The sequence below is a fragment of the Chenopodium album genome, chromosome 7 (genome assembly GCF_948465745.1).
Source record: "Chenopodium album chromosome 7, dcCheAlbu1.1, whole genome shotgun sequence".
NCBI classification, from domain to species: domain Eukaryota; kingdom Viridiplantae; phylum Streptophyta; class Magnoliopsida; order Caryophyllales; family Amaranthaceae; genus Chenopodium; species Chenopodium album.
Genome location: NC_137840.1, coordinates 69,190,407 through 69,207,148, shown reverse-complemented (window position 1 = coordinate 69,207,148; position 16,742 = coordinate 69,190,407). Strand labels below are relative to the sequence as shown.

Sequence of the window (16,742 nt, the reverse complement as noted above, 5' to 3'; positions counted from 1 at the left end):
GTATTTTAAAAATGGAGGGAGTACTTTCTATGTTTTTTTAGTATTTCATAGTGACATGACACATAAATCGATGCAAAACTTTAATCGATATTATCTTTAATTATCATTAACTATAAATTTTAACAATTGAATAGTAATAATCTACAAGTACAAATTTGGTCCACTTATCGTTTCTTTCTTTTTCTTTTTTTAAAAAAATCTTAATGTCAATTGACTCTCGGCACATGTGCAAAATATCATTTTAAATGGTATCATTATATAGTTTAATTACTGGTAAAAGTTTTTTCAATTTAACAATACATGTTTATCAATACATTACGTATAATATAAAATTACTTTAGTATGAAGCGAAATAGTATATAGTGTAACAATTGAATATTAATAGTCAATTCATTGAGACGAGTCAAATAAGATTCAACATGACAATATTTGAAGAAATCTCAGTGGACCCCCCATCAAGGATTGAGGGAAGTAACTGTCTCAAATTCATCTATTGTCAGAGTAAACGAAAACCCTTGTGAGATTGCACCGAGTGAAACATTGAGTCTAGATGCAAAAATATATAAGGTAGAGGCATCCTTTCACATGAAGTTCAGAACCAGATATTTGAAGGAAATAGCGAATGCAATATTATGAAGAAAATTGAAGAGCCCGAGGTCAATACGCTAAAGGGTGCGACTAGCCAATTTAGTAATGGAAGAGAATGTGATTTCCTTGATTGGACAACAAAAGGAGAGGGGATTTTGTTGTGAAGGGAAGCGACTCCTCCAATCTTTTAAGCCGAAAAACCATGTCAAGATCATCTTCCAAACATAAGAGTTTAAAGATCGACAAGTTTGTCCGTGGAGGTATGTATTGTGCTGGTATGAAACGACAAAATGATGTCCTCCCACTATTGGTCCTTTCCTACCATCCTCGAAATAACTAATGTTTGTATTTGTTTAAGTTCGTATGTCTATTCTTATAAAAAAAAAAAAAAGGTTCATATGTCGTGTATATTTGTATTTGTTTAAGTTTTTATGTCTGTTAGTGTTATGTTTTTTAAGGCTGTGATTTTTAAAATTTAGAATCTAGCTACATACTAGAAAAAAGAGTTTTAAACATTATTCTTACCGGAGTTTTTTTTTATTTTTTTTTATGATAGTTAAGGAAAAAAAAAAACAACATAGACACATACTTTGCATGTAATTAAGCCCCCCCCCCCTCTTCTTCTTTTTTTTTTTCCTTAAGAAGTATTTAAGCTTTTTTCGCCAATATTTTTTTTTGACAAGTATCAATATTTAATTTTTTTTTGGGAAGTCATCAATATATATATATATTTTTTTTTTGGTGGGAAGTCATCAATATTTAATTATGTACACTGTAGTTTATCATTTTTTTTGAAGTTAGATCAAAAAAAATAAATTAAAAACCATCCTAATTAATTTAGGAATCCAACAAGCTCATCCAAATTGCGCGGGAATCAATCTTTGATTCCCTCAATCACTCTTTCTCTCTCCTATCACATGTAAAACTCTAGTGTACTCCCGCTTAAAAAACCCCTAAATTCGATTGATAAGCCCTAATTTTCCACAAACCCTAGCTCATCAATTCCATGGATAATCAACCTGATCAACCCGATCAACCCCCAATTTCCAATGTCGTCGATCTTCAATCACCGGATCCGAAGCTCGTTCGTCGGAAATTTGTACAAACAACGCTATTTCCTCTCAAACCGCACGACACCAAAGTCGAGGAAATTGCCGCCGACGATGGTGATGCGGCGGAAGTTGGCGGCAGTCAAGGAGGAAAGAGAAAAAGGGGTAGACCTAAGGGAAGTACTACGCCTCAGAAACGGGGGTCTAAGAAGGCGAATGATGCTAAGGTTGAGGTGATTGCCGACGATGATGACGAGGAGGAAGTGTGTGGGAGTCAAGGAGGGAAGCGAAAGAGAGGACGGAATGCAAAAGGGAATTCTACGCCGTCGAAAAGGGGGTCTAAAAAGGTAGAGATTGTTTTATTTGATGTGGGTTTGGGTTTTTAATTTTTTATGCTTTAATTGTTTGATTGAATTGTGAGAAAGTTGTTTAATTTGAGCTCGATTTTGTGGTATTTTAAAAGTTTGATTTATTTTTTCGATATGTTTATTGAACTAATATGAATGTGGTATGCTAAAAGTAAGCTATGATTATGATTTAGTTGAGTATGGTTGAATTTGGTGGAGTGTTGTTTAGATAATCTTATGCAATAGGGAATGTGTTCATAGTTGTGTGTTATATTACCTTATCTTTTTTTCTGTACATGTTTTTGTTCATCTCACGAATGATGTTCTTGTTAATCTATGTGCATTGTGGTTGAAAAGCAGGCGGCTGTCAATGGAAAAGATGCTTCTGTTGTTGATCTCGATGATACGGAATCTCCAGGTAGTCCTAAATTAATTTTCTCTTGTTGGTGTCTGTGTTGAGATTTTGTTGTAGTTAACTAGTTGTCCTAAATATTAATGTTAAACAAATTGATGTTACCTGGAGTTTGTCTCTCTAGCTTTAGGGATGGTAGGATTAGGTTTATATGACATATGTGTTTATGACCATGATGCTTCTACAACGGTTTGGAGGCCATGTCAATCATGTGGAAATCTCTAGCAAATCATAAGGTGCTGATGGGGTACTCAACAGAGCTGATCTCAACTGAAGAGGCAAAGAGTATTTTTTGGTAGAAATTATAAAGGTAAAGGGAGGGGATAGGAGGGAAGGAAAAGAGGGGGTGAAGTTTGAGCTTGCATTATCCTTTCGATTTTTCTCAAGTCTCGACATAGGAAGATTTTATGCTAAAGAGGCAACAAGCCAACAATCACTACATGATTCCAAAACATCATAAGCCCTTTCCTAAAAGGTATTGCCATTACACACCAACCATGGCACTACTTGACTGCCATAGATGTGTACCCCAAAGAACCCTGTGATTTATTATTTGTGAAAGCAGCACTTGCATTCGCCCATCAAAGTGGGATGGAAAGACCAAAACTATCTTTTATATCTTACTGTCTACCTTTAGTGTAAGTAGAGCATGAAAATGTATCATATATGGATTGTCATATTTCTCGAGAAATGAGGAATTTTGCATCCTTATAGTATAAAATGCAAATTAGGAAACAAGGCTCTACTTGGCCATTGCACCTTAGATATTAAGAGTGTATTCAAAACTGCAGCCTACATAAACTCATAAAGGCGGTAAACATCATGGGGGTTTTGCCATCCAAATGCAATTGGAAGCAGGAATATAGTAAGATTTGGTATTTTGCAAAGTGCTCTATGCCCCATAGAAACATTTACAAAGTAAATGACTTGAAAAATGGACGATCCAGATTCTTGACTAGCATTATTAAAGCATAAAAATCCAGGAAAATCTTACAGATGGACAACATCATGTTGTACAAAGAAGCTTTAAGACAAGCTAATAAACCTCGCAAACTATAAGCTGTGAAATAGAAGCCTGGTGAAAGATGGACATATGATAAAGTCGAGGGGAAATAATGGATGCTTTCTTGTCCAAGAACCCTCCATAACCGTTCATTAGTCACATAAATGGACTCAAACTTGGCCAAAAATCAAATTATAAAGATATCTCTAAGAGTCTAAGGTAGACTTCGATGGCGTTAGATAGCAAACTTAGTGCTACCTTAAGCCTTGCGGCAATTTTTGCTGAAGATAAAGTTTTAACTTGGTCTTCCTTGTGACTTAGAGTCAGGTACCAAACGAAACATCTTTAGCTGCTTACCCACTCAGATAGCACCGTGCTTCAAAACCTAAATTCCTTCCCTATTGTGGTCTATGAACTAAATCTCACACAACAGACTGATGCACTCTCCCCTCATTGACTTTTGATTGGAGAAAATTTGCATATATTCTCTTAACTTTCTTGCTACTCCATAGAATTATTTGAAATTTGCTCACAAGTTGATTCACTTAAATAAAAGTGAGTATGTTTTTGAAAGTAGAATAGGATAGTAAAATCTAACTCTGAAAAAAAAAGTCAAAGGTGACTTTTTTTTTTTGTGTGTGTGTGTGTGTGTGTGTGTGTGGCAATCTAAGGATCAGTCAGAATTTTCAGCTTGAGTTTTTGGTGTGTGTGTGTGTGTGTGTGTTTATGGGAGTGTTGTTGGACTTCAGCACTTTATTTTTCAAACCAACTCAGACACCGTTGAGTATCTGAAGAGCTAATTGTCCCTAAGTAATGATATTTGTAGGAAATCAAACAAGCTGAATATTGGGCCCATTATTATCTTCAGCTGGTTATGAGCAACAACTGATCTGCCTGTCTTAATGGACTGCAGTTATTAAACAATTTTGGCGTGTGAAACATGATAAAGCACCCATTTATACTGTGTCATTTCCTCACAAACGAAGGGAAAATCACTTGTGTTGGTTCGAGCATGTAATAGACTAACTTACTGCAATTATAATTTAAGACAATTTGCAAGAACCAAGGCTTAAACTTGAGTATTTGATTCACTGATGATTGAATTACAAAGGATAGGCATAACTTGAGGTTATGAATCTCACAGTAGCTTTAGGCCACAAGTCTCTCATGTGTTTTCACTAATTTCTGGATGATCTCTACTGCCCCCTAACTACAATACATATACTCAAGACTTAACTAGAACATGTGACATTAATTAACTAAAATAGAAACCCACAAAGGTTATGATTAAAGGAGGCTGCCTTCTTTCCTCAACTTCCCCTTAATTGGCCTTGTCCTGTTGTTCATTGTTCCTTCTCACAATTGACCCTTGCTGCTGCCCCTGTTTTGCGCGCCTGGAGTACACCAAAAGTGGTGGTTGAATTGGTCCGATAGCTCTGTTGACCTTATTGACCCGTTCCATAACAGAGCATGTAAGACGGATACCCCGGGGACACCGGTACGAAGAGTGGAAGAGTGAGATCATGGAGAGATTTAACGAGGTAGAGGGAGACAAAAAGTGACTTGGCTTGAAGGAGTTAGGAAGGATATGAATTTGCATGAGAATGAGGTATTTGATCCTAAGGGATGGAGGATGAAGATTTTTGTGGGTGACTATACAGAATAATCACTTTTGGTTAATGTAGCCGACCGCACATATAAGATTAAGACTTTGATACTTTGATTGATTGTGCTCAAGAAATAACATAGACATTATGAATGGAGGGAAAGTTCTCCAATTCACATTTACCTATTCTATGACTAAAGTTTTTTTTTTTTGTTTTTTTTTTTTGTTTTTCACTAGTAGATCAACGTTAAATTTTATTTCTGCACTTACCTCTTATATTTGATTATCAGTAGATAAGACGCTAGTTAGAAATTTTGTCTTGGAATGCTTATACTTTTGGCGTCATACAATGCTTTACCCATTTTTTTGTGGTAATATATTTTAATTTGATATTCATTCCTGAAGATGATGCAAGCCCTCATCAACTAAAAACAAAGCAACGCGCTTCAACAAAAAATGGAAGAACTAATGGAAATAAGGCGACATCCACGTCAAAGCTATCAACTCATCCAATAGCTACCCTGCAATCTCCACAGCCTGTTCCTGATCTGTGGCTGGAGGCTAAGAAGACTGCCGAGGTTTGCTTCCAACATCATCCTTCTAATTTCTTTCTTAGGCAATATTTTTTCAATTCAAGTGATAAAATATGTTGATTGCTTATGTTTGGTTTAAGTCATGAAGACTTAGCTCAGCTCTAATTTACTGTTTTGCTCTCTGCCAGTCTTATTATTTTTTTTCTTCTAAAAAAATGTATAGTGAAAATTCAGCCTTTAATGAGTTGTTCTCTTAATGTGTAATTTTCTACGTGGCTAACTCTATCAATTCTAATCAGGAAAATTCACGGATTTTTGCTGGAAAGCAGATACACCCATTTTTCTCCTCGTGGAAGGCAGGAAAGAAAGATTTGGAGACTATTGAGGTGGAGAATAATGGGTGCTTTGATAAAAGGAAGGAGAGAAATGTTGAGATCGGTCCTATTCATGTTTTTGATAACGTTAAGGTAGATAAACTGTTCTAGTAGGCTTCATCACACTTCACTCTCAATTAAATGCTTTCTATCTCCAGTTGAGTTGAAGACAATCTGTTTTTTTTTCTCACGTTTGATTTAACAGGATGATTTATATTCTCTTGATTGGAGCAATTGGACCTTTGATGAGGGGATCTTCAGCACCTCTTGTAATCAAGAAAGGAAAAGATCTTGCTTCGAAGGCATTATTGGTTCCCTAAATTTTGATGATATTTCGAGAGCTTCAAATACTTCCAGAACTTCACAGCTTCTTAAGGATGTTTCTTTGGCTCATTTCTGTAGTACTGATGAAGACTCGTCTGTAATTTTTAAGTACACCTCTCCTATAGTCATCGATGAAGACGTGACACCATGTGACTCGTTGAAGAACTTAGAAAAGGTAAGCACATCATTTTTATACACGAGGTTACGTCTCAAGATTAATTTAAGTCAAATAAAATCTTTGTTTGGTTTGCATTTTACCTGCTGCTCTGACTAAGTGCTGCTTTGTTAGAATTCTGAAGAAACTGAACCTTGTATCTTTGGTAAGGTCGGCCAGGTCAGCACACATTTTGAGCAGCAAAATGTTTTTCCACAGGAAAGGTAGTCATGCACTCTTTGCTTTTAAATTTCAGTGGATGTATCAAGTTTTTGTGTTTAATTATAATGAACATAGATGTGCCATTATATCATATGTCTGTATGTACCATTCTGGTTCTTGGCTCTCCATTTCTATTAGTCTTTTACCATTTCCTGTAAGATATACTCTTTCCCTGTGGAGCTTGTATTTTTTTTTAAAGGACTATCTTATAAAGTCACCAAGGGGTGACATACTGACATCCATATACAGAAGGAAGGCTTGACATAGCCTGTAGAGAGTGTATAAGTTAAATCGTGGAGGCCCATACTTTTAAGTATTTTGATTCAAGGAAAGCCCTAAAGTAGAAAATAATAGTGAAACTGTATTGTAGCAATCCCTAGAAGCAGTAACAGTAAAGGAGACAATAAAAAAAAGTATGTGGTGATGGGGATGTTCAGGGTACAAATTCTGTATATACTGTATTCTAGGTGTCCGTTTTTCGGTTGTCTATTAGATACTTATGTTGTTTTGTCTTCATGATGTCTATGTACTTATTACATCAATAAAAAGCTTAACACCTTTTGCTGCTGTTCTCTGATATTGTCTCAATTGTTAAAAAATTTTCATGTTTCTCTGGACCAACAAAATGTGATCCTATATAAAAATGTTGCTGCTTTTGACTTTTTGGGCAATTTATATGCTTAGAAGATCCTCCTTGTTTCTTAAAGCAATGTTCTGATTGAAGAATATGTCGGTTTTAACTAAACCTAACTGATGTGGTTGACTTGCAGAAATATGGCAGATTATCTCAATCGTGGTAATTATCCAGAGAATAGCATGTGGGCAAACAAATATCATCCAGAAAAGGGATTGGAGGTCTGGCCTTTGAATTTTATCTTGATACAGAACAACTTTTGTTTCTTTTACATACTTCGTATTTGTTTCACTTAAATTTTTGGGGTGGGTAGGAGGGGGAATCATTATTTAATATGTACTTTTAAATGTTTTTTTTAAAAAATTTATCTTCTCTCATTACTTTGGCAGGTTTGTGGTAACAGTGAAGCTGTGAAGTTTATAAATGACTGGCTTCGTCGTTGGCATGAAATGGATTTTCGTTTCAGCAAAAGTTCTTACTCTGCTGACAAGTGCTCGATCCAAGATGGTGAATATGATAGTGATTCAGATGCTGAAAATTTAGAGGCATCTGGCTTGAAAAATGTTCTTTTGGTGACAGGGCCTGTTGGGGTATGTTCTTGTTCACAATGCAGTTTATGTTCTAACAGTGTGAGAGTACATAAATAAGTCACAATCATGTTTCTGATCGTTATTAGTCTCTTTGTATGACATATCCCTTCTTTTCACTGTATGGTCTTTTGACTCTGTTCTAACATTTGTCCTCATGTTCAATTATATATATATATATATATATATATATATATATATATATATATATATATATATATATATATATATATATATATATATATATATATATATATATATGTACTCCGTATATAACAAAAATCTTTATACAAATCAATTATAAAGAAATATTGTTGTTATAATTTTTTTCTGCATCAAGAAAACTTTAAAGCAGAGTGCTAGTTGTGCTTAGAAGTCAGAACACCAAAGATAGATTGCAAATTTACCCCGGTCCAGTAACTGTTAGAATTCCCGCTGCCTTGGCCCACAAAGATGTTTAATAAGTAATTCTAGCCCACAAAGAAAAAAACTTGTTATAACAATTCATGAAGAAATTGCAATCATATCATGTATCACTATGTCAGGTTAACCTGTTCCTTCTCTTTCTGGATGTTTTGTTTCCTTTGATTTTTCTAAGCTCTTTGTTTTGGCATGCAGAGTGGAAAATCGGCGGCCATATACGCTTGTGCAAAAGAGCAAGGCTTCCAAGTCATTGAGGTATGTTGTTATTTTGTTGCAAACCCCGTATTTGTTGCTTGAGGCTAAAAAATCAGCTCTAGTGTCGGTTAAAAGTCAAATGAGCTTCATATTGTTTTGTGTGTTTCCTTACTCTGTTTTGGATACTTGAGGGGACACAATTTTTTAGAAGTAAAATAGTTCAATTTTGCTGATTGTTCTTCTTAAACAACACTTATTCATTTTTCTTGCTGCTTATTCATGCTGTTTCAAGGTTAATGCATCAGACTGGAGGAATGGAGCTCTTCTCAAGCAAAAATTTGGCGAGGCTGTAGGATCGCATTTTCTCAAACGGTTTGCCTTTGATGCCCATTGTCTTGAAATCATTCTTAAGATAACCCACAATCTCCTGAAATTGACCATTTGTATTGCCTAGGGCCCAGGAAAGTCCTAAGGGTAAGCTCAACTTAAAGACTTCACCTGTAAAAACAAATGGAGCAGCAGAACAGTATTTGAACAATGGTGTAGTTGAAGTAATATCTCTCTCAGAAGAGGAAGATTATGTGGGTAATAATGAAAGTCAATACCACGGTAATGGTAAACTTTCTTGTGACAAAGGTGACATCAAATCATTGATACTTTTTGAAGATGTGGATGTTACTTTATGCGATGATCGTGGATTCATTTCTACCATACAACAACTGGCTGATATAGGGAAGCGGCCCATGATATTGACCAGTAATAGTAAGGGATTACTAATGAAGATTTTCTTACAAGTATATCAATAACATTATATATGCTCCACTAGCTAATAAACATGATAAATATTTCTGATATGTTCTCCTATTTATTCGGTTGTGAAGTTATTCACAGTTATAATTTTCAGATGAATGCCCGCTGCTGCCAGACAGTTTGGATAGAGAAGAAGTTTGTTTTACGATGCCATCACTAAAGGAGCTGGCGGATCATATATTTCTGGTTTGACCTTAATCCTCTGACTTTTCTCCTGTTTGGAAGCATTTCCGTTCACTCATCAAATATCTCATTGTTGTCTTGTTCTACAGGTTTCTTCTGCTGAAAAGGCCAATATACAACCTAACCTTATTGAAAGATGCATCAAACTTTGCGGTGGGGACATTCGTAAGACTTTGATGAATCTTCAATTTTGGTGCCAGAGTAAAGAATGCGTTAAAGGTAAGATAGATTCAGAGTGTAATACTGTCTAGGGAGATTACTTTGCTAACCACACGTCCTTTCCCCACCACTCCATTCCACTCCCCTCCAAACAGTAGTACCTTTTAACGAAGGCGTGATATAGAGGTATTAGCGCATATTCCAGGAGAAAGCTAGACATCGGATCGGAAGAATGTATGCTATGAATTGATATAAGAGGGATACGCAAATTAAATAGTTGCGTTATGATCTATTGGCATGGGTAATAAGCTAGTTAGTTGGAGAGAGAGCTTTGATGGAAGGGACACTAGGCGGAAATATTTGAAGTTTTACCCTGCAAAACAATATGCATCTTTAACAGGGGAAAAAAAGAAAAAAAGAAAAAAAGAAAAAAATAGAGGTTTTAACTAAATATCTTAGATAATAGGTTTTTGATTTTTATTAACTAATTTGCTTAAATTTTGAAATACATATGAAGATGTAAATTCTAAACATGTTAATTTAACCCTAAAAAACAGAAAGCATTTATCATAACAATATTCAGAGCTCTGGTCAAAGACTAGTATATCATATTTGAAATGTAGGTATATATTTTGCTTATTCAGCTCAGCTTATTTTCTGAAATCCTGCAAGATATGAATTGCATGTACATATGTGCATATATATCAGAGTGTAGGCTTGATGAAAATTATGTACGTGCTGCTTGCAAATGATCTACCTAAAGTTCTTAAATAATTAAGAATCTGTAGTTCAAAATTAAAGTATTTGTTATATCTATATACGAATTATGTATTATTTCCAAAAGTGTTTTTCTCAGATTGGTTTTTTTTTAATGCTTCAGATGGAAATATGCGAAGTATATTCAGTCCTCTGATGTTCAATCTGGAAGCTGGCCACCGTGTATTACCTAAACTGATTCCTTGGGCATTACCTTCTTCATTATCTGAATTTGTTGAAGCAGAAGTTGCCAAATCCTTCTGCAAAATGGAATATAATCATAGCTTGTTAGGACTGATTGAGGAAGAAGAGTCGGGTGATGTCAGTATACAGGATCAATTGGATCTTGATATAAGTGAATCAGCAAGCATTGAGGCAAAGAAAGAAGCAATTTTAAGTGGAGATTGCTTTCTACATGTAGATAATGATATAATAGAAAGAAGCAATACTTGTGAGTTCTTCAATTCTTCAGGCTCTCCAGTAGCATTTGCTCGCCGCAATGTCCGCAGAAAATCTGACACTGTGCTGTCTGAATCTGAAGATGAGATCTGTAATAATGAATATCCTGCTGTTTCAGACAGTTTGCCTGGTGATGCTAATGGTACATTACACCGGTCACCAGACATGGAACATGCTAACGACTTCAACTTTTTTGCTGTGGGTAATTCATGCAAACAATCAACTGACCTTTTGGTACACTCTGCAGAGGAAAAGCATCAACATCTGGAATTTGTCCGTGCAAACTGCAGTAGTAATGGGGAAAACAATGACTGTCTGAGCCTGTTGAATGACCTGCTTGTACACACTCAAGGTGGAAACTTAGATACCAACATGCACCAATTTCCTGTAGTGGATTATGAAATGTTTTCAATCATTGGCAACTCTAATAATCAGTCAGCGCAGCAAGTCTTTCATTTTGGAGATGCAAATGGTGTGAAGATAGAGACAGAAAATGCCAGCAATCTGTGTTTGGACCCGTTGAGCAACCAGGTAGGACAGTACAAAGAGGGGGAAAACCCAATAAAGAGATGCTTGTTTACACCTTCAACACATGCTGATCCCATCAGTGGTACAATAGATAGTACAAGGAATCAGTCCACTGGCCAACTCATGCAGTGCATAGAGAAGGCTAGCATGGCTGAACCTCAGCATTGGCATCTTGAAATGGGAACAGTGAATCGTGATGGTCCAGTAATAGCTGATGTCTCTTTCAATCCATCATTTGACAATCTGAATCTGGAAAAAACTCAAAACAGTGAGCATCAACATCCAGAAACAGCAAGTGCCAATCCTTTCAGCTATACAGCACTGGGTGACTCTTTGAACCCTTCAAACGACCAGCTATTTCATTTCGTAGAAGCTAAAGAGAAGGAAATTCAGCACCAGCGTCCGAAGACAGGTGATAGAAGTGACAATAGTTTTGTAGCTGTGGATGTTCCCTTGTTGCAATTAAGTAACCAGATCTGTGAAATAGGAAAGGAGAAGAAAATCCAACAGCAACATCAACAAGTTCCCACTGTCAAGCATGCTAGTTGTCTGCAAGCAGATGATTCTCTGAAACTAATGAGTGAACAAATATATACAGATAAGGAAAAAGCAAAAAGTGCCCAACATCTATTACCTGATAAGAATAATGTGGTTGATTTCACAAGCTTTCCTGCCGTAGATAATTCTCCAAACCCGTTAGATGGGCAAACACTAAATTTGGCAAAAGCAGAGGAGCATCATCACCAATATTCAGATGCTACAAATTTTAATCACTTTAAAGATCAGTGTCAGTCATTCGACATGTCCTATGTGCCTGAGTCAACATTTGTTCCAGAGACTGAAGTTAATGATGGAACAGAGTGTCCATCAGGAACAGATATGATGGAAATTGTCTCACCAATTGCAACTGATGACGCTGACCCGTCTGTTATTGGATGTCAAGCTTCTGACTATAGATTCTGTGGTATTGACTTAAATGTGAATGCAAGGGATGAAGAGATGGGAGATTCTCATAGTAATGAACATCATGAGCCCAGCACCTCTGGATGTCAGGTGATGGATGAGTGCAGTCGCATGGATTTCTTTAAGAAATCTATAAACTCTAGGAGTTCTGCAATAAAAGTAAAAAATCCTGTGCAGGAAAGGTGGAATGAACTCCGGCAGACAGATTTGGGGCAGTATTGTGTCACAGAACATAAAAATGCGCTTCAACTTGTGGAGTTGGGTTATAGAATGAGCAATTTAATTTCAGAGGGTGATCTTTTACTTCATGACTATGAATTTTTACTCAATGTAAGCAACTCAGACGATTTTTAGCTTTACTGTTTGTTCTCACTATTCTATGGTATGCTCATTTTTTCATCTATGATAATTTGTGTATGGTTGCAGAATTCATCAGGTCTTAGTGAGGAAGATTTTTCTTTTGGTTTGCATGATCAGCAAATTCAGATGGCATTTTCAGTTGCACAATATGGCTATTTTTTGTATGCTAAAGAAATTGATGCTTTACAATCAAAGCTGGGCCTTGCCAAAAATCTGCATCTAGGTTGGGAGATGCTCATATCAACAAGCAATTCAATGGCGTTAGGAAAGTTACTAAGTCTAAATAAGAGGCAAATTCCATTGGTTGACATGAGCATAAAACAGGCGGCAACAACAGTTGATATTTCATCCACAAGGTCTGAACATGAACTTAGTTATGCGCTTGACTGTGATAAATGCATTGCATAGTTATTATTGATTTAAATCCATTCCATAATGTTCTTGTGTCAGAACTAGGAGTTTGTTCTTTTTAGCTGAACATTCCCACTCATGAGCTGAATTTGGTGTGTTTTGTGTGTTGTGAAATGTAGCTATAGCCTAATATAAACTTTTTTACCCCTCATAGAGTTGTATCCTGTTGATCTCAATGCTGTTGCCACCTAATAAGTTTACAGGTTACTGTAATATTTGTTTGCATTTTCGTCTGTTTAGTCTAGAGTTGTAAATAAAATGACCATTATATGCACCCTCCTGGCAGTAATTAAATGGGGATTTTTTTTTTATTTTTTTCCTGAAGTGAAGACAAATCGTATCTTAATTTTACATTTAGGAATACCTTTGCAATTTTAAAAGCATTGACTTATTTGGGGTGAATTCGGGGGAAGTCACACGCACGCGCGCACACACACACACACACTTGTGGAGGATGTGGATTACGACCAACAAAGTAAGAGGGTCAGATCCAAGTCAAGATTTATTCTAGCTGAACCAAAACATGAACTTGGAGGTGTTAGCATGATGATCGTCATTGAGTGATGCAGCCATTCTTTTATTCTTAAGTGATGTCTAAGCCTCTAAGGCTCCTTTATATAGATTGTCTGTTGATGCACATAAATCAGAAGGCTTTTGTATGTCATGACTTTTAGGACAGTGGAATGGAATTGCTGTATGCTGGACAGCTTTCTTCGATATTTGGTTTTTTTGGTGAGATGTTTTGTTGAATAAACGTGGAAAAGAAATTATACTTCGTAATAAACAGTGGTGTCAATTATGGCCTGTTTGTTAGTGCATAATGGGATGATTTTGTTTGTAATTATGTGAAGAAATTCTTATTTCAATTTCTATGGTAATGCTAGTCCATCCCCAAATACCTCTTATATTTCTTTGAATTTCATTACCAACCATTACTATTTTAGAGGTAGTATTGAGTGGTGATGGTGTTTTATGAAGATCAACACTCATTTGTGATGGTATTGCATTACCATGGCAATGAACATGAGCGTTCCTTACCAACATTTTTTGTATACAACTTCATCACCATTATCTCAATTTATGACCTCTTACCAAATGGGATGTTGGTGTTCTACTTTATTAAATTTTAAGATTTCAAATTTTTATTGTCCAGTTTAATTTTCGTTATACACGTTCTCTGGTTAATTTATCAAGCCCTACAATTTTCCAGTTTCTTGTAATATTTGTGGTTTGTCTCCTATGTCTTGTGTCTGTGAAATGTTTATATAGAGTATACCTAATCTGCTGTGACCTATTGCAGAGAAAGGGAGATGTGCCTACAGAATATTGTTCAGTCAGTAGTTCCATTGAGATCTTACTTGACAGTAAGAGGATCTGTACTCCATGATTATCTATCTTCGCTGACTCACATTTCGAGATCAGAGGCTTCCCGATTGGCTGAAGCTGCTGAGAAGACAAAGCGAAGGAGGTAAGTCACTGGCTGTTGTTCAATTGACCTTGTTACTGGTATTATCGAAAAGAACCAACTTCATTCCTGAAAACATGTAATTACTATTAAACTAAGTTTTGTGCATTGCAGAGTACGTGTTGCCAAGAATTATTTAAGCTGCGGTGGTCTAGACTTGTCGCAGGACGATATCTTAAAGCTGAACGAGTACGATTTTTATCGTAGAGATTCATCCAAATCAACACCTGAAACTTATAGGTAGAATACATCAATTATTTATAATTAAGCAGATAGTTATAATTTTGACAAGATGGCTGTTGTAGTCTTGTAGAGCTGTAGATAGATAACATAGCTTATGTTGATCCTTCATTCTTGTCTCCATAAAATTTGATGAGCAGGATTTGTTGTAAATGCTACAGTATTTATGATAAAATTCGCTCTTTAAATTCAAAGGTAACCTCTCACAATCAGTTTCAAGTAATGGCATACTAATGATTCAGACATGAAATCCTTGAGTTGGGCCTTGGTCAGTTCTTACCTTTAAAAAAAGTACTGTAGTATACTTTATCAAACAGTGTACTGTGTGTACTACTGTATATTTCACCCATCAAATTGACAAACTTTATCTTTTTCACAAAAATAAGACCTGAGTTTCATATTATTTCGAAAAGCTAATGATAGAGTACTGCAATATACTCATACTCCAACTATGTAAACGCAGTCTGTAGACATGTAAGTCTGTGACATAAATACATAATACAGTCTAGAAATATAATTGCAGTAGAGAAGAGTTTGTGTACACTTGACATTTTACAGGCTTATTGTAGTTACCGCGGTAACACCACAGACACATTGGGTTAATTCAGTACAGGTCTACTTCGAGCTATACTAGTCCCTTCGTCTCATTATATTATCTGCTCATGATCAAAATTTTTAACCACTGATTTACTTTGTATAACTTAGTCTTAGTTTTTTTTAGTAAAATCATAGAATATACCAGTACCAACCATTAATATTTCACTATCAATTATCAAAGGTGTGTGCCTTAGGAGTAATTATTGTATGATATTGGACCAATGTTCTTCCGCATTACAATATAGTTGTTACCTAAATTGTTAAGAGATATACAAACTTTGTCGCTAATTGATCCTTCGGACATATGATATTTTTTAAAAAAACTTTTTAACGGTTATCTTTACTATTTTAACCGGCCTTTATTACGGTCATTTTAGACTAAAGATAAGGTATTACGAAGTATAAATTTAGAATTGCTCAATTGTTTATTCTATTTCTTTTGTTTAAGTCTCACGGCACGGGCCGTGATGAAGCAAACGATGCAAGTAACATAAGACGAATGATATTTTAGTTTTTGTTAGTTTAGAAAGATGATTGAGAAAAAGTTAGGTTGGTTTGTGTGTTATGTTGTTCACAAGATGGCCATTCATAACAAGAATGTTGAACACTAACTTGTCTCTTCTATCTTCTTCTGAGTAGAAATGTTTAACCAACCGAGATTAAGATAACATGGATTTACAAGTTTTTGCGCACTAAAATGGCTTTCATCAGCTGGCACAAATTCCTATTTGTCCGGTATTCCTATTTTTCTTACTTTTTTGAGTTGTGAAGATCTTGTCATGTGATGTTTGAATTAGAGAGATGTTATTTATTTAAGTGTCTGTTTACTTCAGCTTAATTTCAGTTCGGTTTGGTTTACTTCAGTTTAGTTTCTAATTTCTTTCTCTTATAAAATATTTATTTTAGTTCTATTCAGTTCAGTTCAGTTCAGTTCAGTTCAACTTCAATCAGGTCATTTCAGTTCAATTCAACTCAATTCAGTGAATGTAAACATGTCCTTAGTTTTATTGATATGTGAAACTATAACTATCAATCAATAAGAAAAGTGAGTTCAAAATATGAATAAAATGATATATTATATATAACCATTATAAGACCACATATAACTGATATAAGGAGGTAAAAGTGAAAATATTACACCAAGTAATACGTGATTTTGTCATACTTTAGTCAAAATTAAATTTTTGTTGTGGTAAATAGAAAATCATGAGGTGTATGTCATTTGATGAAGATGAGCTGAAAATACAAGCCTATTGTCCTTTATAAATTTTATCTATCAATATCAAATGCGAAGTACAAAGTATATTTCTATTGTTTGCTAAAATTGTGATAAGTTAAAAGCCATCTTAAAAATCCTACT

The 16,742-nt window shown here is 35.3% G+C and overlaps 1 protein-coding gene across 2 annotated transcripts; it reads left to right on the top strand.

Annotated features, from left to right (window-relative positions):
- Positions 1–863: 863 nt before the first annotated feature.
- Positions 864–15,020, top strand: LOC145639309 (uncharacterized). Of its 2 annotated transcripts, none has more exons than XM_081690519.1 (17): positions 864–1,984; positions 2,345–2,402; positions 5,411–5,583; positions 5,838–6,005; positions 6,118–6,411; positions 6,526–6,614; positions 7,383–7,467; positions 7,636–7,836; positions 8,452–8,511; positions 8,744–8,823; positions 8,906–9,213; positions 9,356–9,447; positions 9,534–9,663; positions 10,484–12,639; positions 12,736–13,025; positions 14,381–14,548; positions 14,660–15,020. In XM_081690519.1, exons 1-17 carry the CDS (start codon positions 1,595–1,597, stop codon positions 14,787–14,789), a joined length of 4,872 nt encoding a protein of 1,623 aa, XP_081546645.1. In that variant the 5' UTR covers positions 864–1,594; the 3' UTR covers positions 14,790–15,020. The 2 variants fall into 2 exon arrangements, with proteins under 2 accessions (XP_081546645.1, XP_081546644.1); XM_081690518.1 differs by having other exon boundaries at positions 2,342–2,402.
- Positions 15,021–16,742: the final 1,722 nt, after the last annotated feature.

What these genes read in the sequence shown, in the direction of transcription:
- LOC145639309 (XM_081690518.1), top strand. Translation starts at nt 1,595, where the DNA reads ATGGATAATCAACCTGATCAACCCGATCAACCCCCAATTTCCAATGTC. An exon ending in CATGATATTGACCAGTAATA is followed by an intron (nt 9,214 to 9,355) that starts GTAAGGGATTAC and finishes TATAATTTTCAG; the next exon opens with ATGAATGCCCGCTGCTGCCA. An exon ending in GTTGATATTTCATCCACAAG is followed by an intron (nt 13,026 to 14,380) that starts GTCTGAACATGA and finishes GACCTATTGCAG; the next exon opens with AGAAAGGGAGATGTGCCTAC.